This window comes from Rutilus rutilus (genome assembly GCF_951802725.1).
Source record: "Rutilus rutilus genome assembly, chromosome: 1".
Lineage (NCBI taxonomy): Eukaryota > Metazoa > Chordata > Actinopteri > Cypriniformes > Leuciscidae > Rutilus > Rutilus rutilus.
The window spans coordinates 42,913,774-42,939,134 of record NC_140209.1 but is presented as its reverse complement, the minus strand read 5'-3'; the positions used below and the strand labels follow the sequence as shown (position 1 = coordinate 42,939,134).

The 25,361-nt window shown below is 37.4% G+C and overlaps 3 protein-coding genes across 3 annotated transcripts; 2 read left to right on the top strand and 1 right to left on the bottom strand.

Moving 5' to 3' along the window:
• The first annotated feature begins 605 nt into the window (after positions 1 to 605).
• Positions 606 to 2,985, top strand: ccdc43 (coiled-coil domain containing 43). The gene is made up of 5 exons (XM_084415281.1): positions 606 to 816; positions 1,223 to 1,313; positions 1,862 to 1,997; positions 2,142 to 2,185; positions 2,383 to 2,985. Exons 1-5 carry the CDS (start codon positions 643 to 645, stop codon positions 2,568 to 2,570), a joined length of 633 nt encoding a protein of 210 aa, XP_084271407.1. The 5' UTR covers positions 606 to 642; the 3' UTR covers positions 2,571 to 2,985.
• A 4,441-nt stretch (positions 2,986 to 7,426) lies between these two features.
• On the bottom strand, positions 7,427 to 19,608 carry moto (minamoto; the record flags this gene model as incomplete). Its single annotated transcript, XM_084431847.1, has 8 exons — positions 7,427 to 7,629; positions 8,729 to 8,909; positions 10,387 to 10,521; positions 10,760 to 12,482; positions 16,253 to 16,366; positions 18,498 to 18,637; positions 19,010 to 19,123; positions 19,603 to 19,608. The coding sequence occupies 8 exons, from the start codon at positions 19,606 to 19,608 to the stop codon at positions 7,427 to 7,429; spliced, it is 2,616 nt and encodes an 871-aa protein (XP_084287973.1).
• A 1,182-nt stretch (positions 19,609 to 20,790) lies between these two features.
• Positions 20,791 to 24,231, top strand: fzd2 (frizzled class receptor 2). Its single transcript, XM_084414921.1, has one exon. The coding sequence runs from the start codon at positions 20,997 to 20,999 to the stop codon at positions 22,647 to 22,649; it is 1,653 nt and encodes a 550-aa protein (XP_084271047.1). The 5' UTR covers positions 20,791 to 20,996; the 3' UTR covers positions 22,650 to 24,231.
• Positions 24,232 to 25,361: the final 1,130 nt, after the last annotated feature.

The following is a 25,361-nucleotide window of genomic DNA, read 5'->3' as shown; positions in this document are numbered from 1 at the left end:
AGATAGCTAGCATCCAACAGTTCTTTACCTGGATCCGGACAAGCACCTGTGACTTCAGTCTCAAGTAAAGTAGTACACTGGCAGCTACTGTCCTCTAGTGGTGAGTTTTGGTTTTAAAATCAACTGGATTGTTTTCATGTTGCTACAGGACGAGTGCAATACAAATAAGACGTGTTTAAAACATGATCCCACGGTTTCACAGACAAAGCTTAAGACTAGTCTCAGACTAAATGAATGTGTGAGCTGTTTTAACTGAAAGCAACATGCACTGGCACATCTTAAAATATGCCAGTGCCATTGTTTTGTCTCAAGATGCACACCAGTAACGGTTTTTATAAGGCACGTTTATAAAAGCTACTTAAATGCCCTAATTGATGTCTAAGTTGATGTCCTGTCTAAGTTATGAGCATTTAAAGGTTTTCACACTTATATGAATACCAACCTAAACCTAATCTATATAGATGTAAAAAAAAAAAAAAAAAGAAGCAAATATTATGTTATATTTTAATAATGAAATAGTTCGCTAATTCTTTCGCATTGAAAAGTATCTGTGTCGATGCTTCATTTGAAAGCTGTACCGCATTTGTGTCTGGCATTCTGTGCGGACATCCGTCCTCACTACCAGGACCCTAGCCAGGCAAGATGGCGGCGCCCAAACAAATCGACGAGGAGTTTGAAAACTGGTTGAACGAGCGGTTGGACTCCCTCGAAGTAGACCGAGAAGTTTACGGAGCATATATTCTCGGAGTGCTTCAGGAAGAGGAAAACGATGAAGAGCAGAAGGATGCTCTTCAGGGCATTCTCTCCGCTTTTCTGGTCAGTGCACGCGCATGACACTTGCACGCTCAACTCAGCTGTCAAGATCTTTCACACGAGTGCCTCTGCTGTTGTGAATATTGTCAACTTTAAGTATTGTTACGACAAACCTATCATAAACCCGAGTTACGCTCGTGTATTGTACAATTATTATTATTTTTTTTTTTGGTTTATTTGAACAATTAAAGTGTGAAAGTTGATCAAACGCTTGTTGCCATTCCCCGGTATTAAGTAGTAAAAACAATCGAACATTTACGTTTGCCTTTTATATCGGAAACTGTATTTGGATGTAGGTTTACGTAAGGTCTGTGTCATGGTGGGAAGTCAGTGTAACTATTAAAATGCAGTCTTTTGCATGAACGTTTTACACTTACATTGGTAAACAGAGGTCACTTAATTCTCACAGGAAGAAGACACACTTGAGGAGGTTTGCCAGCAGATCCTAAAACAGTGGACTGAGTGTAGCAGCAGGTCTGCAGCGAAGAATCAGGCAGAGGGTAAGAGCTGACAGTAGAAAAGTTGAATCACATTGGCCCCATATAGCAGCTTAAAACTGCAAGTGTGGTGCATTTGTGTCTCCATGCTATATTTATAATCTCAATTGCATACATTTAAAAAATATTTATTAATACTTTTATTATTACACATTAAACTGAGCAGATGTGATAGGAATGACATTTATAATATTAAACATTTTTATATTTTAAATGCATGCTGTTCTTTTAAACTCTCTATTCATCAAATAATCCTGAAAAAATGCATCAAAAAGCTGCACAGCTGTTTTAAATTGTAAGTATCAAATCACATTAGAAAGATTTCTGAGCTGTGGTGTGGCAACTTTCTCTTCCTTTTTGCATTTTTTTGTGGCTGAGCACACTTATTGAGCTTTTTGCCCGTTGGATGTGCAACGATTCAAAGTTGAATCTTTGTATGATTTATTTATTTTTTTGGTCATTCATTTCATAATGCCATCTATATTATTTTACAATACAAAATAATAGTGATGCAAACTGTGTTTGGAAAAAAAAGTTTTTTCTAATTTCAGATGAGGTTCAGGCCATTGCCAGTCTGATAGAGAAGCAGGCACAGATTGTAGTCAAACAGAAGGTGTCGTCAGAGGAATCCAAGAAGAGCAAAGAGGCTCTACTGGCTCAGTATGCTAATGTAACAGATGATGAAGAATATCCTTTCAATACATATCAGTTGTGTTCTGTACTTGTTTTATGATTTCCATGACACCCAGTTGAGAACAAATCATCACTTAATCTCTCTCAAGCTCACGGTTCAGCTGATCCAGTGTGAAGCAGTTTCCTTAACATTTGTACTGAAGATGAGGAACAAGTCGTGATGGGAATACCCATTGAAAAATGTATCCTTTGTAATAAAAACAGTCGCTCTAGGAGAAGATGTTCAAAGTGTATAGTGTATATATACCTTGTATATCCTGATAATGCTTATATTACTTGTTTAGTGTCCAGTACTGTTGTAGGAACAGCTGCAATATGATCTACATTATTTAGACTAAATATCTCTATCACGCGCTGTTCCCTTCACTGCCAGCCCCAGGCCTGTTCAAAAACACCAATGTCGCGGATGTTTTAAACCGCCGCAAACAGCAGCGTGACGAGGCCAGAGAGGACGCACAGAAGAAGAAAGAACAGGACAAGATGCAACGCGAGAAAGACAAGCTGGTCAAGCAGGAGCGCAAGGACAAAGAGAAGAAACGCACTCAGAAGGGAGAGCGCAAGAGATAGAGAGGAAATAGAAAAACTTTTGCAGACCATAAGGCCCAGGTCATTTACCTAGAAGAGAAAAAACAATGAGACCTCAGCAGACACTGTCCCAACTAACAATGTATGCATCCATATCCGATTTTGGGTCTGATATTGTTTATTGAAAGATAATGTTAGGCCTAATGAGTTGTTTTCTTGGTTTGTACAAAACTAATCGCAAAGTGAGTGAGAATTGTATCGTTATCCATTCATTTATTACAGGTGCTGGCTGCTGTGCTACTTGTTTAAGGGTAAATTGCACAAAACCGTCAAAAACATGTTCAGGTCACATTTTAACCCTAAAATTTGTTCCCTCTTTCACCTAAAATTTTAATTCTGTCATCAATCACTCTCCCTCATGTCGTTCCAAACCCGCAAGACTTTCGTTCATCTTTGGAACACAAATTAAGATATTTTTGATGCGATCTGAGACATTTCTGTCCCTCCATTGACATCTACAAAACTGACACTTTGACGCGTCAAAAAGTTCATAAAGAGATCGTAAAACTAAATCCATATGAATTTGAATCTGAAGTGACTCGATCGCTTTATATGCTGAACAGCTTGAATTTAGGATTTTATTCACATATAAACATTCATCAGGGAACATAAGCAGAAGCTCAGCCGAGATTAGAATTTCTGAACAACCATGTGACACTGAAGACTGAGAACAAACCTGTTGCTGAAGCTCAAACGTGCTGTGTAACACGAGAATGAATTGGTTCTCGCACGTCAAGTGAACACGCTTGAGCGTCCGTTTACCACAGCTGATGTGTGAGTTGATGAATGTTTATATGTGAATAAAAGCCTAAAATCAGTGTTGATCATATAAAGCGATCGAGTCACTTCAGAACATTTTTGACTAAACCGCTTAATTCACATGGATTAGTTTTGCGATCTCAATATGAACTTTTTGAAGCGTCACAGTGGTAGTTGTGTCAGTGGAACACTTTGTCAATGGAGGGACAGAAATGTCTCAGATTTCATCAAAAAGATCTTCATTTGTGTTGCGAAGATGAAAGAAAGTCTTGCAGGTTTGGAACAACGAGGGCAAGTAATTAATGAACTCCTTTTCATTTTGGGTGAACTAACCCTTTAAGGTAATCATGTGCACAACATAATTCATTCTCCTGTTTTACTAAATTGTGGCCACGTTGTAATAATTTGTTCCTTTATATAACACACACACACACACACACACACACACACACATACATACATACATACATATATATATATATATATATATATATATATATATATATATATATATATATATATATATATATATATATATAAATAAAATTTGAAGGGTTAAAAGTCACCTGGACTTGTTTCCATGAGAATCACTCTTTAACCTTTACCAGCAGATAACCAAAATGCTTGTATCTAAAAACAGCATAAATCCTCTTCTTATTGCCTCGGGGGACTTTCAAATAACCTGTGAACCTGTTTTATATGTTTTCCATATGCTGCTTCTTGGTAGCGCTCCAGTGATTTTTAACACAAAGTTACTCAAGACACAAAAATATATCTATGTTTATTCAGCTCACAAGCTTTTTCAGAACAACCTGAAACCAACTGAAGCCTTCTTGTCATGTAGCAATATATGGAGAGGGCTCAGAGACAACCCAAAGACAGAGAAACATTACTGCCAATGAATAGGAGAGGGGGACTTGTGGGGCCTGTACCATGATGGTAGTTGAACAAACTCAGGGTTGCAGGATTAGTTTCGAGTTGACAAAACCAAACCAAACCAATCCAACCAGGCTTTGTTGGTACCACGAAGCTGATCATCAACTTTCTCTGTCAACTCAGGCTTTGATCCAGAGTTTAGGTGTGACATCAGTAGCGAACAGCCAATCACATGCTGAGAAAGAGTGAAACTCATTCAAAACTCATTGAAATTAATTTCTCGCGAGAGAAGCAGCTCAATTCACTTATTAAATAAAAGTATTAAAATATTAAGAATTTAAACAAATTTACACAGCAAGAAGAAAATAGCTGTCTATGAAAGAGGACAACTAAAAGAATAAGTCTTGTTTCTGTATATAACTGCAAGTAAACGTTGTGAAGTTAGTTTATACAGTTAAGGCATCGAGAGAATTGAACATTTAAGCTCACATGTAGTCATTTTATAGCTTCATCTATTGATTCTAAAGCGTATTTATATTGCCTTTATATATTTTTTCATTTGAACTCTGCGTAATAATAATTGATGAACTAAACTTGTACACGTGCGATCGATTGAGGGTATGATCATTACATAAATAATATTTAAATCATACAAATTTATTGAAGCCAGACGATTTTGTCTTTAAAAATCATTTGCTATGTAGTGACCTTTCATTTGGAGTAGAAACAGGTGGAGTGACTTTATCGCATCAGACATATGTCACTTTGCTCAGAGCTGATTGGTCCAAGTTCGTTTTGCAACCTCTTACCTGGAACATGGTTAGCTGCGGAGTGCAAGTTACTATGGCGATGAACACTGCTAAAAGCCAAACCACTTTCATGGTGCCTAAAACCCAGGGTTGGCGCAAACTAAACTGAAACATAGCAGCTTCATGGTATAGGCCCTTGGTGTGGTGGATGTTTCTGTCTCAGTTGTGGTTTATTTTTTATTGTAGGGCAGTGAACCTAGGAGATGATCCTAATGCAAGAAGGGTATGTTTATGCATATATATATCAGTTGACAACTGTTCATTTGAAGCTGCTAGATATTGTGCCAACACCTTGTAGACTGCCCTCTCGGATACTACAATGGCCTGCACTGTAAGCAAACTGATATCTTTAAGCCTTTATTGTCTGTTAGCTTGAAAGATCATGTGATTTTGAGCATTATTTTATCAAAGCAACAATATTTAAAATTTTGTACGCTAAAATATTGCAAAATTGGTACAATAAATTGAGCTGTGTAAATGAACGTGTTCACTCTTGACTATATGTGACCAGTTAACGTGAGTCACAGAGAATGTAGTTCTGCCTTTCTATATGATACACTTGGTGTCACATGTAGGTTTTACAAATTGGATTTTTAAATGGGATGTGGCGAGGCTATGGTAGATGCTTTCTTTTTTTTTATCCACAGATTCAGTTTGTCCAAAAGGAACATCAGAAGCTATAGTTTGTATTCTCTGGGTGTCACTGCTGATTGCTTGAAAGCTGTTACAATTTCTCAATGAATCTTCTATTTATGCAACAAGAGCTCTAACTCTTGAATACTGATGACTGGTAAAACTGTTGAACAATCTGTTCTCATCTATCCAAACACTGCTTTGCTTACCTCGTGTGTTTTTCTTTACATCAATACAATTTAAATGTTGTAAAGGTCAAATCTGTTTCTTGACCATATTCAGGGTTCAAAACTTGAATTATGTCTAAATGATTTTATGATGGAAACACTCTACACTCTTCAGTAATGCTTATTCTGTTAAGCCAAAACTTTTTTCAGAACTGAATGAGAGAAAGGGACTTGTTTACAAATGGCTTTCATTATTTAGCCAACCAGCTGTTTTTAGTGAGTTGATGGCAACACTGTTTTAAAACGTACATTATTCCGAGTGAACAGAAATTCAGAAAATTATACCATCTTTACTGGATTATTTTACAAGTGGTTTCGTTTTATAACGACAGGGATCTGCTTTTTTAATTAGGCCAACATTAATTGATTAACATTGTATTTTGGATCAATGTTTAATTAAATAAACAGTAGTTTTACGCATCAGTCTTTGACTTCTGGGACTTCACTGCTGTGTTATTTTAATTGTTAAACTTGAACAAAAGCAAGGGCAATGAAACAAAACAGTACAAGCACACGTCATATGAACAATGTCAGTCTAACATTTGCAAGTAACAGGTTGTTCACATCATTTATTTCAGTCTATGAATGATGTTACTCTCAGCAACTCAATATATCCTCAAATGAGGTACAATCGCAGACAGATTGATCACATGCACATGCTGAAAAATAGTGACTGATATCTTGAGTTCAATTCAGAATTTAGATAAATTGCAAATAAATAAAATCACGTTCAGATTTTCCGAAAACAAAAGACAGATTTAGAAGAGAATTGTGATTATCATTGCTTATTCAGTGAGACCACTAAAAACCAAGTGCTAACATCAAGAAGATCATGCACAAATAAATAGGTAAATAATAACAGGAAAACTAGAACACATCCTGCTGTTCATAAATACTGTTTTTGATTTGGTGAATGTGTGTATCAGCGGACCTAAAATTAGCTGAGTATTTTGTATAGGTTGTAGGAGACACTAATTAAACTGACAAAAAACCGTTAACACTTTTTTTGTTTCCTATGTAACTATTTATACATTTCTGTCAACTGGGCAAAAATATCCCATTATCCTCCAAAGCCACAGACCTTACTCTTGCTGCGCATTCTGTACCATTATCACCATCAGCCAGTTAAAAGGTCCTTCTGATTTCATCTCTCTTTCTTTGACAGCTGTTGAATCAAACTTTTTATACTCTCTCAAAACGCCTTGTTTTTACTGGCAGCTCCTCTGGGGTCCTTGGACAAATAGCTCAATATTGATCTTACTGCCATAATTCCATGTATTTTGGAGAATTTGATTATAATCTGATTGGTGGTTTTCACAGAAGACTGATAAATATTAATGAACTAAGAATTCCATCTGCTGCCCACAACTGAGCCTAATGTATCACTATAGTGGAATAACTTAAATAACTCATTCATTCCTCTAAAAAAATGCAATCCTATCACCTCTCATGCCTTTTTGTACAGGTTAGATCGATGTTACTTTGTGTCGGAAACGCACACACACACAAAGACTGTATACCTGCCAGAAAGTGATCACAGGGTAGTCAGTACTCTCTCCAAGCTGCTCTGCTCAGGACTGTCTGGGCCAAAAGGGGAGCAGGCACCTTTCACGTGTCCCTCCTCTAGGTAACTGCTTGTTTTAGGCAAAGTCATTTGTAATGCACACCAGAGAGCAGTTCGGGCCTTTCTGGTGCTGCCGCACATGTCCTTCACTGCAGAAGCCAGCAGAAGTATCTCTGTGAGATTTGAAATACAAAATAAATAGCGTGATTAAGGGGAGTTAGGGAAGAGTGTGTGTTGAATCTACTCTGGGTCAAAAACATCATCAGCAAATACTGCAAATTAACTGAACATAATACTTTATAATATAATTGTGCGTTCACACCGCCACCGGTGATAGCGTCAAAATTCGCTCTGGCTGCCCTGCCAACAATGCCATAGAAAGATTTGTGGATGCTCTGACGTAGGTAAAATGCTTGGTCTTTTTTTAAACTTTATGTAAAGGGGCCGCAAAGCAAACAAGCATGTTGATCGTAATTTGTGCAGACTGACCAAGTAGGGTATAAGTTAACCTCATTGGAATCCTTTAAATCTGAAAGTAAGAAATTGATCGATGGAAAGAACTTAACAATTATAGTGACATTATAGTGAATTATAGTTTGCTAACGAAATAAACCAATTAAAAGCCATTTGTGTGGTGTGGCTTTTGTGTTCAGGGTTAAGTGCTAGTCTAATTTGCATTCCCGCTGAAAAACAAGCGTTCTAGTGCAAAAATGTTGCCTATAAATGGTGTTGCGCGTCTTCTTATCAAATTCACATGATCAACCTCTCCTCTATTTTGCTTGGGACCTAATGTGGTCGGAACCAAAGTTTACAGGACTGCGTTCTCTGGAATCCTCTCAAGCGGAGGACTTCTACATTCCGATTGGTTGCCTCCGAACCGCGATATAGCTCATTACCATAAAGCTGACCTGACTCTCCTCGACGCCCACACCGTCCAAGATGCACTGCGCTGCTTCTCACCGGAGCTCGCCGCCGGCTCACATTGAAAATTATTGACTTCCGGCCACTTTGCCGCTCTCGCCGGCAGCGGCGTGAATGCACAGTAATAGGTTGGGATTATTTTATTTCCATTACTTTTATCATTTTATGTCTTTCACCTTGTAATACACATTATATAGGCACAAGATAAACCTACGCTAACTAAGCAATAGGTTGAGTAGGAAATACCATTTGCAGCCCCTGTCATCTTCCACTTTCTTAGGACTGTGGCTTCACACTAGTTTACACAAGATGTGTACTTCCTGCTTTTTGTTATAGTGCAATATTACTAACCCCTGTCCTCTCTAAAGAAGGCCGCCGGCTGCCTCTGTCTGCTGTTAGCATTGATGAATTCGTCCTTGCGGCGTGCCTGAGTGATGTAGATGATCTCGAGATGCCTGTCCAATGTTGAGCTGATATTAGCATGAAATGGAAAACTCCGCAACTGTTCCATCTTGCCTAGCAAACCTGCCACCTACAAACACAAGGCAATTTTGCATTATAATATGGAAGAGACATCTCATCTGTAACTATAGTCTAAGCCAATGTCCATTTAACTCTAGAATATAAGATCACAAAATAAAAAAAATGGGCAAAAGCAGGGTTAAAAAAGAAAACATTTTCATCCCATGTACCCCCAAATATGATGATCCCCTTGTAAAGAACATTTTTATTGTCTTCAAATATATATATATATGCTGCACAATATTGGAAAAAACTGACTTTGCGATATTTTGTTTTTCTGTGATATATATCACGATATGAAAACAATTTCAACTGATGATTTGAATGGCTCTTTTTGTAAAGAATTAATCATTCTAGGATGATTGGGGTAATTTTGTAGTGTAGTGCATCTGCATATACAATTATAAACGAATTTCAAGCATAGATTAATACAACAGAACAAAGACACAGATGAAATAAGCAGTGCTTTGTGTTTTTCAGGTAAATTACTGTATTCAGGTACAGACACTGAATAATCAAATGTAAAATAAAACTGCATAGTCTTCATAGTCATAGTCTGTATAAATTAAATATGATTCACATAATTAATTCAGTTTATCTTTGTTTAAGCCACAACAGTGCGTTTCTCTTTTGTTGTTTGATTAACTGTGGTGACACAAACAGCTGCGGGTTTATGGGCTGCTGTCACTCTAAGATGAATGTACATAATATCCAATACCGGTAATGACAAGAATCTGTTTTCTTTCTGTTTACAACTCATAACCGTCTGCGTTTACGAGGAAACTCGTCGAGACGGGCATTTCAACTTAATTTTCCGTGCACATGTCCGTTCAAGCACAAACAGATAAGAAAGGGAAGGGAATTCGGTGTTCACGAACTTCATGTAACACATAAAAATGATAAACTCACTCTATGATGGTTAAACTTTGCAATTAATCTGTGAATCACATGCGTTCCGAACCGGGGGACAGCTAGCTTGTACGGATCACGGATCAACTACGAACCCGATGGGCACATCATGATATCGATGCTAAAATGATACATCGTGCAGCCCTAATATATATATATATGTGTGTGTGTGTGTGTGTGTGCAGTATATATATATATATATACACACACATAATCAGTATAAAATAAAAAATATACATATGTGTAAAATATTTACATTCTATTAAGTTGACAAAGTTTATTTTTTCCTACCCACCATGTTAGAAATACTGTTGCAAAACCTGAAGACAACATAAAACTATGGATGCCAACAGAATAAAATCATTGTGATTATTCTTTCATGATTTCAAAGATTTCATGATTTTTGAAGGTACAATATAACAGTAATAATATTTTACATTAAATATTTGTATCTATGTATTATTATTTTATGTACATTTTTACACTTTTTCGGCAGACATGCTTAGCACCCTCTTGTGGGCCACTGTTTGAAAACCCTCAGTTAAAGTTTTATGAAAAATATTGGACAGAAAGCTGACCCTGGCCTGTTCACGCAGCTGGTCTACAATGAGCCTGTCCACTCTGGATGGGTTCGGAGGCATTTTGGGTAAAACGCTATTGGTCATCATGGACACACATTTTCCTGGGTAAGTCTTTGTAAGAACAGCTTCTGCCTGTCAGAAAGAATACCATATGACATTAGTTTCTTACCTCATAATGCTTGAGAAATAAATATAGTTCAGTATGCAAACTACATGGTAATTTAAAAGCATGATTCACCAAGACAGAAGCAGTGATAAAGTAATCCATAAATTATTTGTCTTTAAAAAATGCTCTTGTTTGGCTACAATACTTGAAAATTCATGAATGAAATACATGACTACCCTCATGTCTGAAGAACATCACACTTACATTCTTTCTCTCTCTTTCCAGCATCCTCCACTGCTCGTAACATTCCTCCAGGTAAAAGTGTAGTTGACTGTTGGGGCTTCCGAGTGCCTTGCCAAACTTAGGCAAAGTCATGGCAGACAGAAACCCAGAGAACGACCCATATCCTGATGCTTGGCTCAGCCCAATATACTCTTGTAGATAGGGGCTGAAGGGTGAAATATCTTCAGCAGGCTGACACTCATTCCTGTCGATGAGGGACGCAGAGCAGTAGGGCAGTGGGAGTTGTGAATGAATTGGTTGGCATGCACTTTTTCTGGGATCACCCATCTGATATAGGAAAGGGAAATGCTGTGATGGTGTTGCTTTGGCTGAGTTTGAACTAGCTCCATTGTATCTCATTTGTCCTCCGTACATACTGCCCAGCCCCTGGTATGGACTCTGCAGGAGTCCTGGTTTTTTGTCTGCTTCTTTCGGGAAACCAGGAACTGTGGGTTTCATGCTTAATCGCTGACTAAAATGCCCATCGATCGACGACCTGTTTTTCTCTAGCTGGAGGTCAAAATCTGTAATGTCCACATTTCCTGCTTTCTTCCTTAAACTTTCAAAACTGACCTGGCCTATTGCACCATGTCGATTTACTGCATTCCCTTGACTCAAATCAGCCGGGACTCTCGCTGCAGCCCGGAACAACTGTTGAGAAGGATGTAATGGAAACGTTCCAGACGTGGACGTGAGCTTTGCAAACCCCTGTGATCCATTGTTGCTGTTGGTCTTTGCTGAAATGTTAGCTTGGATTTGATAATGGTTTGACTGGACAGGCTGGAACTGCTTCACACCAGTTTGAGCTGTGCTGCTTCCTGTCAGAATGGCTTCTTTGTTTGGGTGCAAGGTTGGAGGTACGACGGTAGGTGAAAAAGGTTTAGGTTTAGGTTGCACAAACCCTGAAAATTCATTTGTAGTATAATGATTTTGTAAAAGAGTCTTTAGATCCTCCGCTTTAGATACTTTTTGCTCCAAATGGTTGCGGGTCACCTCTCTCTTAAAATTTGGCGTTTGAGTAATAAGCTCTGACATCCTTTGATAAGGATGACTCTTCTGGTCTGCCATGATTTCCTCTGGATTCCTCTGTGCTAAAAGCCCGTTTGATTCTCTGCAGTAGTTCATATCCTGCTCTGCCAAGAGAAAGGCCAGTTTACTGACATCCTGCAAAGAGAAAGGTTGGGAGTTTCTGATTTTATCTTTGCTCACAGATGAAAATTCATGAGATGAACTGAAATAGGAGTCATCCATTTTTTGTGGAGGGCAGCAGTAGTTGTTGACAGTGCTTCTATAATCAGACAGGCAGTTAGTGGTGCTGCGGTATCCTTCATCCTTCTCTGGTGTAATATGCTCAGGTTTACTTGCCCTGGTCTGGTAAAGGTTAGAGCTTAACGATGGGGGTGTGTTCAGGCCTGGGGGGCGAGGGAGATCTTGTGGAGAATATGCATCAGCCTCTCCATTACAGGAGCTGAAATTACAGGGAGGTGAACAAGCATCAAATCCATTGTAATTCTGGAGTTCAGCCCACTGATGAGATTCTCTGCCTGCTGTCTGAGGACAGACATTGCTCATGGGTTTAGGACAAGTCTGGTTTGATGGGAATCCAGAAATGGGTGGCATCTGCACATCATTATTGAAGTACTGCATGCTATCCTCTCTTGTTAACTTTGGAGACCAGACCCCTTTCAGACTAGATGGTAGCCTGCTAAAAACAGTTAAACAACAAAAATATATATAAAGATTTTGTTATGCATCAAGTTCATGCAACAAGCTTAAAGAAAGCTGGTGGATGTTTGGATTAAATTATAAAATTACTAAAACTGACATAACACATTAACACAAAACAATAAATTGTTTAACATACACACATTTTTTAAGCTATACGGTCATTTATATGATTTGACACAACCAAAAGTCATCAGGGTTTTTCCTGCATAGAGAATTACAAGGCGGCCGCCTCTGTCAAATTTCGTGCCGCCTCCAGCTCTCGACAAAACTCGGACAGGCAGTCACATGCATTGCTCGGATACACTTTTTCCACCGTGACGGTTGTGTTGCGGGTTCCCGGCCGTATAGTTTGCCGATAGTGCTGCGCGGATCATAATCCGCGGGTCGGGCGGGCCAAGTAATAAAAACATAACATTCCAATTAATCAAGGGTGGATGACAGATAAGTCATTATAATGTGTTGAGTTTAATAAAGACACGGAACTCTCATCACGGTAAAACGCAATGAACGTGCGTTACTCTTTTACTTTCGATTTTAACAACGTAATTCTCTTCAGGGAAAACCAATCAAGGAAAACATATGCCAGGGCTCGACATTAACGTTTGTCCGGGGGCGACGTGTGTTTTTTTGAAGGGACAAGTGAAAGATAATTCTACTTGCCCAACCGGACAAATGCCCTGATTAAAAAAAAAATTTATTAAAAAAAAATTATAATAATTACTAGGGAATCACCGAAAACATTATTTAATTAAATGTAAGTGGCGATTGATAGCCTATAAGTAGTGCTGTCAAAGTACCGGTACTTCGGTACCAAGTCGGTACTGAAAATGTGACGACACCAGCATTCTGTAGTACCGGGTATATTCGGTACCCACTAATAGGCAGCTGCTTTAAGTCGCTTCCGTGTTTTTATCTAAGCGTGGGGCTCCAGACTAACTTTTTTACTTGGAGCACTGTCTGTAGCCGATATATACCGCGATATATATAGTGTCTGTGTATATTAAACTGCAAAAGACTATTTAAATACTAACCCTGCATGTTCTGCTTGTCTCTGTGTGAATGAATGGCGCAGAATTTTTTTTCAAAAAGTTAAATAAAATAGAAAAATAGTTCCAACAGATTTTGCTGTGGCACCGAAATTGGTACCGAGAACCGTAAAATTTTAATGGTATCGGTACCGACTACTGGAATTTTGGTATCGTGACATCCCTAGCCTATAGTTGATATACTAATGTATATACCTACTAATGTAGGCCTACTGACGGTAACAAAGTTGCGCTGTTGAGGCTTGCGCAGTTATTTATAACATATTATACAGTTAAGAAACATCACACGACCAGAGTGCTGTTTTCCTTAATACCATCACGATTGAAACCGAGACGCTGATTTCATAACAGTTCAATAAACAAATAGTTAAAATGAAGTCACTTACATTTTAGACACAATGACTGGCAATAAAGCCTCTGTTTAGGCTATTAAAGGTGCTCTAAGCGATGTCACGCGTTTTTTAGGCCAAAACATTTTTTATCACATACAGCAAACATCTCCTCACCATCCGCTAGCTGCCTGTCCCCTGAACACACTGTAAAAAAACGCGGTCTCTGTAGACAGCCCAGGCTCCACAAACGGTAACAAAAACAAACTGGGCTCACCTGCACCACGAAACATAACAAACTGCTCCAGCCAATAACCGACAAGAAGGATTTGGGGGTGGGGTTTGGGGGGTTAGTGCGCGGATGAGGAGGAGGGAGGGTCTAGCTAGACTCCGTTTTGTTTGACAATACTTTAAACGTCAAAAAGGAATGACGTCACCCAACATCACTTAGAGCACCTTTAAGGAAATGTAATTTTGCCAAAAGAAGAACTTTTAATTTAAATAAATGTTATTTTTAAATCAGCCTACTACAATGTGATATGTTACCATATTATCATGCTTAACACTGAGAATTTGAATAATTGTAATGTGATGATCAGATGCAGATATCTAAATCAAAGAATATCATAGGTTTGGGCAGTTGGCGGATGGATGATTTATTTTTAACAGTGGATTCAGGTGACTCAAAGTGCACCAGATTAATGAATTTATCTTTAAGGCGAGACACTACAGGTGAATAGGGTAAAAAATTTAACTAGCAGATATCACCATGAAACTTTCCCAGTTGATTACCTACATTAAGATGAGAAAAAATTTATTACAAGTTTTCTGTAATTTAATGTTTAAATATGCAAATTAGTAGGGGTGTAACGATTCGTTTTAACAACGATTCGATTCGTATCGCGATTCGTGGTTGTCGATACGATTCAAGGACGATATTGGTTCATTTAGAACGATACGATCCGAATCGATTCAGTGACTTTTTAGCCAAAAATTCTTGTAAGGGAATCAGGTATCAATTAATGATGGATATAAACAAACAAGTAAACAACAATTAATGTCAAATGCATTCACATTTTATTTGAATAAAGTAGGACTGAACGATTATGACAAAAATTATAATTGTCGATTATTCCCTTGAAATTGTAATTGCGATTATTAATTACGATTATCACAACATTGAATGATGTTTTGAATAGTTTGGCCATGGGACCCACATTTGGTCATGGTCCATGCATGCTAACGCGTGCATGCTAGAAATAGAACCGACGCCTATTTTTCACGCGAGCAAAATAGAATAGGAAAAGATGTTTATATGTCATTTTGACACGAATACATATTAATAAATGACATTTTGATGTTTGAAAGTCTCTAGGTTTTGACATAAATGCAGATATAAATGTAAGTAAAAAAAATATTATCGATTTTCAAATATTGCACCTGTCAATATAGAACGAAATATTCTGTAGCCTATTTTGCCGTCAACACTGCCAACGTTGTCTTTGCTGCTATATATTTATGTTTAACATGAAGTATAGGCCTTCCACAATCTCTCCCCATATGTCGAATATATCACCAATGAGGCTTATCATATGTCACCTAGCAGCAGCAGCGTCGTGTCAGACATGTTTCTGGTGTGCAAAGACATAGAAACCGCCACGCAGCCGCCACGCAGCTGACACGCAACAGAAACGCCACGCTCACGCCACGCATCCAGTGTGTCTCCGGCCTTAGTATTAGTATTATGTAGTGTAATGTACAATGAGAAACTATATCACAATTTAAAGTCCCCTTTAAAGTTCAGGTACAAGTCAGTGCACAGACCTTTTCTTTGTTCAATTTGCACACTGAATATGGGTTGGAGCTCTTAATTTTGAACTCTCAAAGTGCTCCAGATTGACGAATTTTCTTACGGTGGGGCATGCCCCGGGACCCCCCTAGAGGGACCGAGGTCCACCCACCACAATCTCACAAAATCCTATGGGAAACGCTGTATTTTAACAGTGTTGTTCTATAAACAATATGATTACTTGCTTTTGATACTTTTTTTGAACCAAATATTATTTCCTCATTGTTATTATAAATGTATTTTAAGTCATTTTAAAGGCTCAGGTCTTTGCTTAGGTCTATTTTTATTACCACAAAAAAATATCCGATTACTCGATTACCAAAATAATCATTAGTGACAACCCTAGTCAGTTTATATTGTTATATAAGTTTACCTCAATATGTTAATTGCATTGGCAGCCTTAGAAATTATATTAAACATCGTTTACTAAAGTCATTTGAATAAGAAATTAGCAATTGTCCACTTATTATTAATAATTAGCATTACAGGTTAATTTCTGATACACAAATTAAGAGGGACTTACTTCTCTGAGACGTATGAGGAGTATGGGTCCAGTGAATCTGGTTCTTCCAAGATGTCTGACACTAATCCATAAAGATCAGCCTCACTCCCACAATTACTGGCATCTACCAGATTTCTATGCAAGACAAACATTAGTATTAGATACACAGTTATATGTAGCCGGATCTCCTGATGACACTGAGTGGACATAAATGACTGGATATCAAACAAAATCTTACAATTCAACCAAGATAAAATAGAAGTTTTGATTATTGGATCAAAAGATCAGAAAGAGAAATTGATCCTTAAACTAAATATACTGGGATTAAACCCAAGTCAAGTTCAGAAAAATGTAGTTGTCTTTGACTCTGATTTTAATTTTAAAGCTCATGTACCATATTACCAAATATATATTGTATTAAATATACCAAATACTATAATACTCATGTATTACAGTACCAGTCAAAAGTTTGGAAACGTTACTATTTTTAATGTTTTTGAAAGAAGTCTCTTATGCTCATCAAGCCTGCAGTTAAAAAAAAAAAAAACAGTAATATTATGAAATATTATTACAATTTAAAATAATGGTTCTCTTTTTTAATATATTTTAAAATGTAATTTATTTTTGTGATGCAAAGCTGAATTTTCATCAGCAAGTACTCCAGTCTTTGGTGTCTTATGATCCTTCAGAAATCATTCTAATATGCTGATTTATGATCAATGTTGGAAACAGTTGTGCTGCTTAATATTTTTTTTATAACCTGAGATACTTTTTTCAGGATTATTTGATGAATAAAAAGTTAAAAAGAACTGTATTTATTTAGAATAGAAATCTTTTGTAACAATATACACTACCGTTCAAAAGTTTGGGAACAATAACTATTTTTTTTTAAGAAATTAGTACTTTAATTCAACAAGGATGCGTTAAATTGATAAAAGGTGATGGTAACGATTTATATTGTTAGAAATGTTTTTATTTTGAATAAATGCTGTTTTTATGAATAAATGCTGTTAACGTTTTACTCATCAATGAATCCTGAAAAAAGTATTCCAAAAAAATATATTAAACAGCACAACTGTTTCCATCATTGATAATAACTGAGTATCAAATCATCATATTAGAATGATTTCTGAAGGATCATAAGACACCAAAGACTGGAGTACTTGCTGATGAAAATTCAGCTTTGCATCACAAAAATAAATTACATTTTAAAATATATTAAAAAAGAGAACCATTATTTTAAATTGTAATAATATTTCATAATATTACTGGGGTTTTTTTGTTTGTTTTTTTTTAACTGCAGGCTTGATGAGCATAAGAGACTTCTTTCAAAAACATTAAAAATAGTAATGTTTCCAAACTTTTGACTGGTACTGTATATTACCAAAACAGCATTTTATCACCTACAGAACATTGCTAAAATAAGACCATTTCTCTCTGAGCAACACAGACAAATGAATGCATGCATCTATAAATAGCTGGCTTGACTACTGTAATGCCCTCTTTTCTGGTCAACCAAAGACTACAATTAATCAACTATAAATAATCCAAAATACTTTTGCTCGAGTATTGGCAAAGACTAAGTAGAGAGAGCACATTACACCGATATTAAAGTCATTACACTGGTTACCTGTTAGTGTTCGTATTGATTTTAAAAACCTTTTATTAGCTCATAAGGCCTTGCATGAATTTGCTCCAGATTATCTCTCAAAAATGCTTACAAGTATATGAACCTAGCAGGACTCTCAGATCCTCGGATTATTTTCTTTAACTATACCACAAAGTAGAACTAAAAGATTTGGTGATGCTGCTTTTAGCCGTTATGCTCCTCGCCTCTGGAATAACCTTCAGGAGGAAGTGAGATGTGCTGAAAATATTAATAGTTTTAAATCTAAATTAAAAACATATTTTTTTAGGCTGGCCTTCCTGTAATGTCTTATAATGCTTTATATATTTTTCTTCATTTTTAGTTACTTGTTCTATATTTTAATCCTCATAAACTTCATTCTTATTCTTGTATTTTAATGGGTCTATTTTTTTTTTTTTTTTTAAATATATATACTAACTATTGTCTCTATTGTTTCTTTCTTGCATGTAAAGCACTTTGAACTGCATTGATTTGTTTGGAAAAGTGGTAAATTAAATAGGCTTGCTTGCTTGCTATTTAACAACAAACCCCTTTTGGATTACAGTTTTAACTGTTAAAATAGTTAATAACTTACAGTTGCTTCCAGTATTATTAATATGTGTCAAAATAAAAAATAACCTGTTATTAGGCATGGCTTGAGGCCAATCCACTGATTTACAGTCTTCCTGAGTTGGCCAAACTGTATAAGGTAGTGGCGCGCAGTCTTGCAATGTGCAGTCCGAGAACGAGTTGAAGAATCTGCTGTCACTGAAATTATGCTGTAAAAAATTGAAGAACACAGCATTTGTTGATAAAAGGCATATAAAAAAGGATATAAAAAAATATATACATTTAAAGTATTTTCAAAAACAAAAAATATCCATCAATATTTGGAAAGACATTCAAAATCATATGGTCTTTTAAGGCGGAGACTGATATCTGACATCTTTATCTAAATAACTGCTAAAAGTAGTTCCAATTACTATACATTGAGACATACACGCAAATTGCATACCCTCCCTTGATAGGGTGAAAATAGGTGAAAGGTAAAATGGCAAATGAATATTCTAAAATCATAATTGTATTAATACTTTTAAAAATATCTTTATGATGTATTGACAATTTGACCGACAGTATGAAGGTCTTCTCACCTGAGGCTTGTGGGTGGAAAAGTAGGAGTCTGGAACTGAACTATGAAATCGATCAAAGACCGTTCTTGCTCCATTTGTATCCACATTGATTTTGTTTTTCACTGCATTATTAACCTTAAACACAGGAGAAAAGTATATGAATATGTCTGAATGATGTGCTAATGTAAAGGGAATAAAGTTATAATTTTATTAAGCATACGGGTAAAAATGAACTATATGAAAATGGACCATAATGACATGACAAATAACACACACACCCCAACATATATTTTCATGTTATATATAATTATCAATACGCGCCAAGTGACTTTTTGTACTTTAAATCTGCTAGTCAAATGAGGCCTTGTGCGGATTTTCTTTCGCCTGGTGATACGACATATCTGTTCTCCTTACAGTTAACGTTAAACATGAGTCGATATCATTGCCTATTACTTTTCTTACTATGCTAATGAATGTTTTAATTGGGTAGTCTATGTGTACATTTCGTAATATCTGTATTCGGTCGGTTACCAAGTTAACTTAACGTTAACAAGCAGACAGAAAAAGTGAACTAGCCAAAAGTTTTTCCTCAGAACAACAAGCTCTTAACTTACCTCCATTGACAATGAACTCTGCTGGCAGGGGGCCTCTCTATAAATTACTAATGATATAAATTATAAATATAATATTGTTCACGATTGTTCTAATTAATCAGATGATTTAATGTGAGAATAAATTAAAGACGTCAACCTCACGACGGGACAAATTCTTTCACGTAAATTTCTCGGAGAAGATCACGCAACCTCGCCCGTGTCTCTTCACCGATGTACCCGCGAAGCCTTTGCGGTCTCGAGCCGACAGTTCTATTGGCTAAACCGGCTTCAATTAGCCAATCAGAATCAATGTAATGGTCGCGTGCAGAGTTGCAGTTACGCTTAGCAACGCACTTGAACACAGAAGAAATTCGTTTTTTATATATATATATATATATATATATATATATAGTTTTTTTTAATCAAATGAATGAATGTCCCAATAATTGATCTTTTTTTCTTAATTAGAATTTTCTTAAAATTAACATGAATTATATATTATAATTAATGCTACATCCCTTTGTTTGTATAATCCTATCCTCAATATGTCACTAATGAAAGCTATATATAATATATAAGATATATATATATATATATATCGCTATTATCAATATTACTAACCTTTTGATTTTAAACTTATTTTAAAAATGTGAAATATAAGAAATACGTTTAATTAAAAAGAATAAACGCAAAAAAGAATAAAGCGATAACACAGGATGAATGTCACTAACAACACAAAACCACAAGATGTCGCCACTACCCATCAGTAACATAGATAGATAGATAGATAGATAGATAGATAGATAGATAGATAGATAGATAGATAGATAGATAGATAGATAGATAGATAGATAGATAGATAGATAGATAGATAGATAGATAGATAGATAGATAGATACTTATTATTTATTTATTTATTTATTTATTTATTTTGCAGAAAAGATGATTTCCAAGTTCACGTTCTCTCATTTCTCTATACCAACTTAGTTTAGTACCAACTTAGTACCAAACTAGTTTTAATTATAAAAATACTCTTCATTTTCAGATGACTGATGGCATATGGTGTTGATATGGGTCTTCAGCGATTCAATTGGTCTGAAGACCTTGTGTGATGGGGGTTTAGAGTAAAAACCTGTTTCAAGACCCCCGAAATCCCTCCTCCTTCTCATACTCCCTTCAAAGTCAGCAACAGGCAGCCCAGGGGGAGCTTGAAACAGTCTGACGGACAAAGGGGGAAAAGTCATGCAGAGTCGCTCCTGCGCGCAACAGATATTCCTGGCAGAGTATGCGATTTACACTAGTTCGTGAGTTTATCGAGACTTTTTGTTTTCGATTATCAAATAATATGTCGCCAAAAGCATAGTTTGTGGACTCACATTGTATTCAGTGAAAGTTAGGCGGAACTTTCCGGGAGAATGCAGGCGAGTGGAAGTTTGTGTCTGTTTTTGGCACTGATGTTGCCTTGCTGTTTCGTGGCGTCTGGACAGTATCAGGGAGATAATGGGATAGCCGTCCCCGACCACGGCTTCTGTCAGCCCATAACCATCCCCCTGTGCACGGACATCGCTTATAACCAAACCATAATGCCAAACCTGGTCGGACACTACAACCAAGAGGATGCCGGGCTGGAGGTCCACCAGTTTTACCCGCTGGTCAAGGTACAGTGCTCGCCTGAACTTAAATTCTTCCTGTGCTCCATGTACGCTCCGGTGTGCACAGTTTTGGAGAAAGCCATCCCGCCATGTCGCTCCATCTGCGAGAGGGCAAAGCACGGCTGCGAGGCCCTCATGAACAAGTTTGGCTTTCAGTGGCCAGAGCGGCTGAGGTGCGAGCATTTCCCAGTGCTGGGAGACGGACACATCTGCGTGGGCCAGAACGACTCCACGGCCACGGTGGCGCCCGTCCACATGCCCGTTCCAGGAACGCCGGGCGTTCAGCTGTTTTCTTCGCCGGACAAACCGTTCCGCTGCCCGTCAGTGCTCAAAGTGCCGTCCTACCTCAGCTATAAGTTCCTGGGCGAGCTGGATTGTGGTGCTCCGTGCGAGTCCTCCAGAACACATGGGACCTATATGTTCTTCACGGACCAGGAGATTGAATTTGCCCGGATTTGGATCCTTATCTGGTCCTCTCTTTGCTGTGCGTCCACTTTTTTCACCGTAACCACTTATTTAGTGGACATGCAACGTTTTAAGTACCCCGAGCGTCCTATTATCTTTCTGTCTGGCTGCTATACCATGGTGTCCATTGCGTATATCGCTGGCTACTTTCTTGGGGATAAAGTTATGTGCAATGAGAACTTTTTTCCCGACAGCTATAAAACCATAGTTCAAGGTACGAAGAAGGAAGGCTGTACGATTCTGTTCATGATGCTGTATTTCTTCAGCATGGCTTCTTCGATCTGGTGGGTCATCCTGTCTCTCACCTGGTTCCTGGCGGCAGGTATGAAATGGGGCCATGAGGCTATTGAAGCCAATTCACAGTACTTTCACCTGGCGGCCTGGGCCGTTCCGGCCGTAAAAACTATTAGCATCCTGGCCATGGGGCAGATTGATGGAGATTTGTTAAGTGGCGTCTGCTTTGTGGGCCTGAATAATCTGGATCCCTTGAGGGGCTTTGTGTTGGCCCCCCTCTTCATCTACCTCTTCATTGGCACCTCGTTCCTGCTCGCCGGTTTCGTGTCGTTGTTCCGCATCCGCACTATCATGAAGCACGACGGCACCAAGACTGAGAAACTGGAGCGCTTGATGGTCCGCATAGGCGTCTTCTCGGTTCTCTACACCGTCCCGGCCACCATCGTCATTGCCTGCTTTTTTTATGAGCAGGCCTTCAGGCAGCACTGGGAGAAGAGCTGGATCAGTACGAACTGTAAGAGCCTTGCCATCCCCTGTCCCATGCACCCCGCTCCTCACATGACCCCCGACTTCACCGTCTTCATGATCAAGTATCTAATGACTCTCATTGTAGGGATCACTTCGGGGTTCTGGATCTGGTCGGGAAAGACGCTGCACTCTTGGAGGAAGTTCTACACCCGTTTGACCAGTGGCGGGCAAGGGGAAACCACCGTATGAAACGGGAGATTGTGGTCCATGTTTTCTTGCAATAACTCATTTGAGTTATCGAATAAAGTGCCTTAGATTGTCAGTATTTTGAAAGCAATAATACTTGTCTATTTTCAGACTGTCAGAGACTTTCGAGTGGAAAGAGAAATGGGACATGAACCACTTTGCTTTCCCCAAACAAACACAGACAATTTGATACCAAGTGCAGAAATGTTTTCCTCCCCCATTCTGTTGTACCTCTGTTTTTTCTCATAAGCTGCTGGCCATAAAAACTCAACTTGGAAAGTGAGATACCAGCTGGGAATTCAACAAACGACAGAGCAAAGAGAGCCGAGGGGGGAGGAGAGCTCGAAAACTTGTCATCTAATACGGCAGGCAGTTGTGTCAAAATGTAATTAAAACAATGTACATATTTGTAAAAATCTGTATTTGAACATTATATATTTGTATTTATGCAAATCAATCTTTTTGTGTTTTTCTGTATTTAGAATTTGTAGCCACTAGTCTCTCTCTCATATCTTCTATACTCATGTGTGTCTCTCTGTTTCTAATTAAAGTCGCTGTACATAATACTTCTCCTTTTCCCTCCGAAAACTTTATTTAGTCCTAAAGTGAAAGAAAACCCCTTCTCATTATGTGTGTTGAAGATTTAAAGGAAGTCCTTTAAATAGCCCTCATATACTCACCATCATGTTGTTCCAAACCTGTATGTCTTTTTTCTTCTATTGAACACAGAACAATATATGGTTTGAAAATGTGTGCGCGTTATTTTTTATTTTATTTTACTTTTACCAAAGGAAGTCGGTGGGGTCTAATGTTTTGCATTTACTTACATTGTATGAAGAAAGAAAGACATACAGGTTTTGAATGAACTGAGGGTGACAAAATGTTCATTTTTGCATAAACTATCCCTTTAAGCATATAGTTGTGTCATAGAAGTTATTGCTTTAATTAACTGATAGTGTATATGTCTTGATATTCATATTCTTCTTCCTATATCTACCAGATCTTTATACTCCGTGACCCACAAACACTATCCTAAAACCAGAGTTTGGAATGATTGTGTGAATCAGAGAGAGAGAGAGTGCTGTATTTTTTTGATTGTGGTGTGAAGTAGGCAGCCGTTGAGGAGCAAATGGTTCTCGCATGGTCCTGAGAGCTGAGGCATGTGGGGAAAAAGGGAAAGCACATGATGAAATGATTGTGTGTGTTTGTGTGTGTGTACATCACAAACCAGCTCGCTTTACCAAAATGGTGGAGTGTAGTGGTCTGTGATCAATACAAAGCTTTTCTACGGTGCAGGTTTTTATTCCACTAACTTTCTGTCTCCATTTAAGGTTGATTGATTTTCATGTCTACTTTGCTTTAGCCTGTGAGTGTATGTTTGTGAGCTCAGGTTTCTAATGCCCCTGGGCAGCCAATTTCATGCTCAGCGAGTCAGCCCTTCATACAATGTTGCCTTCCCCCTTTATGCCAAATCTTACTCATTTAACACGCACCACTTTCTATGTGTGTACTTCATACCCCGTTCTTATTTTCACCAGTTTGTATCCCTAGGATTTATACATCAAATAAATGCCTGTGAGAATTAACATTTATGTGAGTGTATATAAGGGAAAGTTCATTTAAATATACACTATGCCAAACTTTTTTTTTTTTTTTAAGATGTCTCTTATGCTCACCAAAGCTGCATTTATATGATCAAAAATACAGTAATTTTGTGAAATATTATTACAATTTAAAATAACTGTTTTCTATTGTAATATATTTTAAAATGTAATTTATTCCTGTGATGAAAAAGCTGAAATTTCAGCATCATTACTCCCGTCTTCAGTGTCACATGATCCTCCATCCACATGAGCCATTCTAATATGATGATTTGCTGATCAACAAATATTTTATGTTAATATCACATTTGAAAGCAGTTGTGCTGCAAATGCCTAACTAACACTTTTTCAGGATTCTTTGATGAACAGAAAGTTCAATAGAACAGCATTTATTATGTAAAATGATAAATGTCTTTGCTGACACTTTTGAACAATGATACATCCGAGCAAAATAAAAGTATTAATTTATTCTAATATATATCTATAATATATACATATAAAATGCTGTTAAAAAATGTAAAAGTTCTAATAGTCTTTCATGTCAACTATGTATTCATGTTCTCAGCAGATGCTTGCTTATAAAAGCAACTAAAGAATAACATGTAAATTAATTACATCAGCTGAGAAGGCACAAGTAATGCTACAAGCTTAAGCATCAAAATATCCCAAAAGTATCCAAAATAACTGCAAATACTTCTTGAAAGCATGATATCATTATGATACTGTACTGTACAGCCCACGCTCAGGGCCTTTATAGTGCCGGTGTAGCTGATTTTTCTTTTTCTTTATTATTTAACATTCATCTGTTCACAAGATATTGTTGTCTGCTACAAAATGTGATACTAAACTTGCTTCAGGACTTTACAATTGACATCAAATGAAGACCAAACCAAAATTGTTTAATGTACAAAAGTAACAAAAGTTTTCTAAAAATCAAACAATGACATGTATTTATATAACCCCCTGAAATGCAGCTAACAATTCACCATAAGACACAGTGTAGTCAGCATAAACCATGTTTTGGCCACAGCCCACCAGCTGAGAACCGCTGCTTTACACACACACACTCCAGTCTCCATTACATTTATTTAAACGCACACACACACAATCCAAC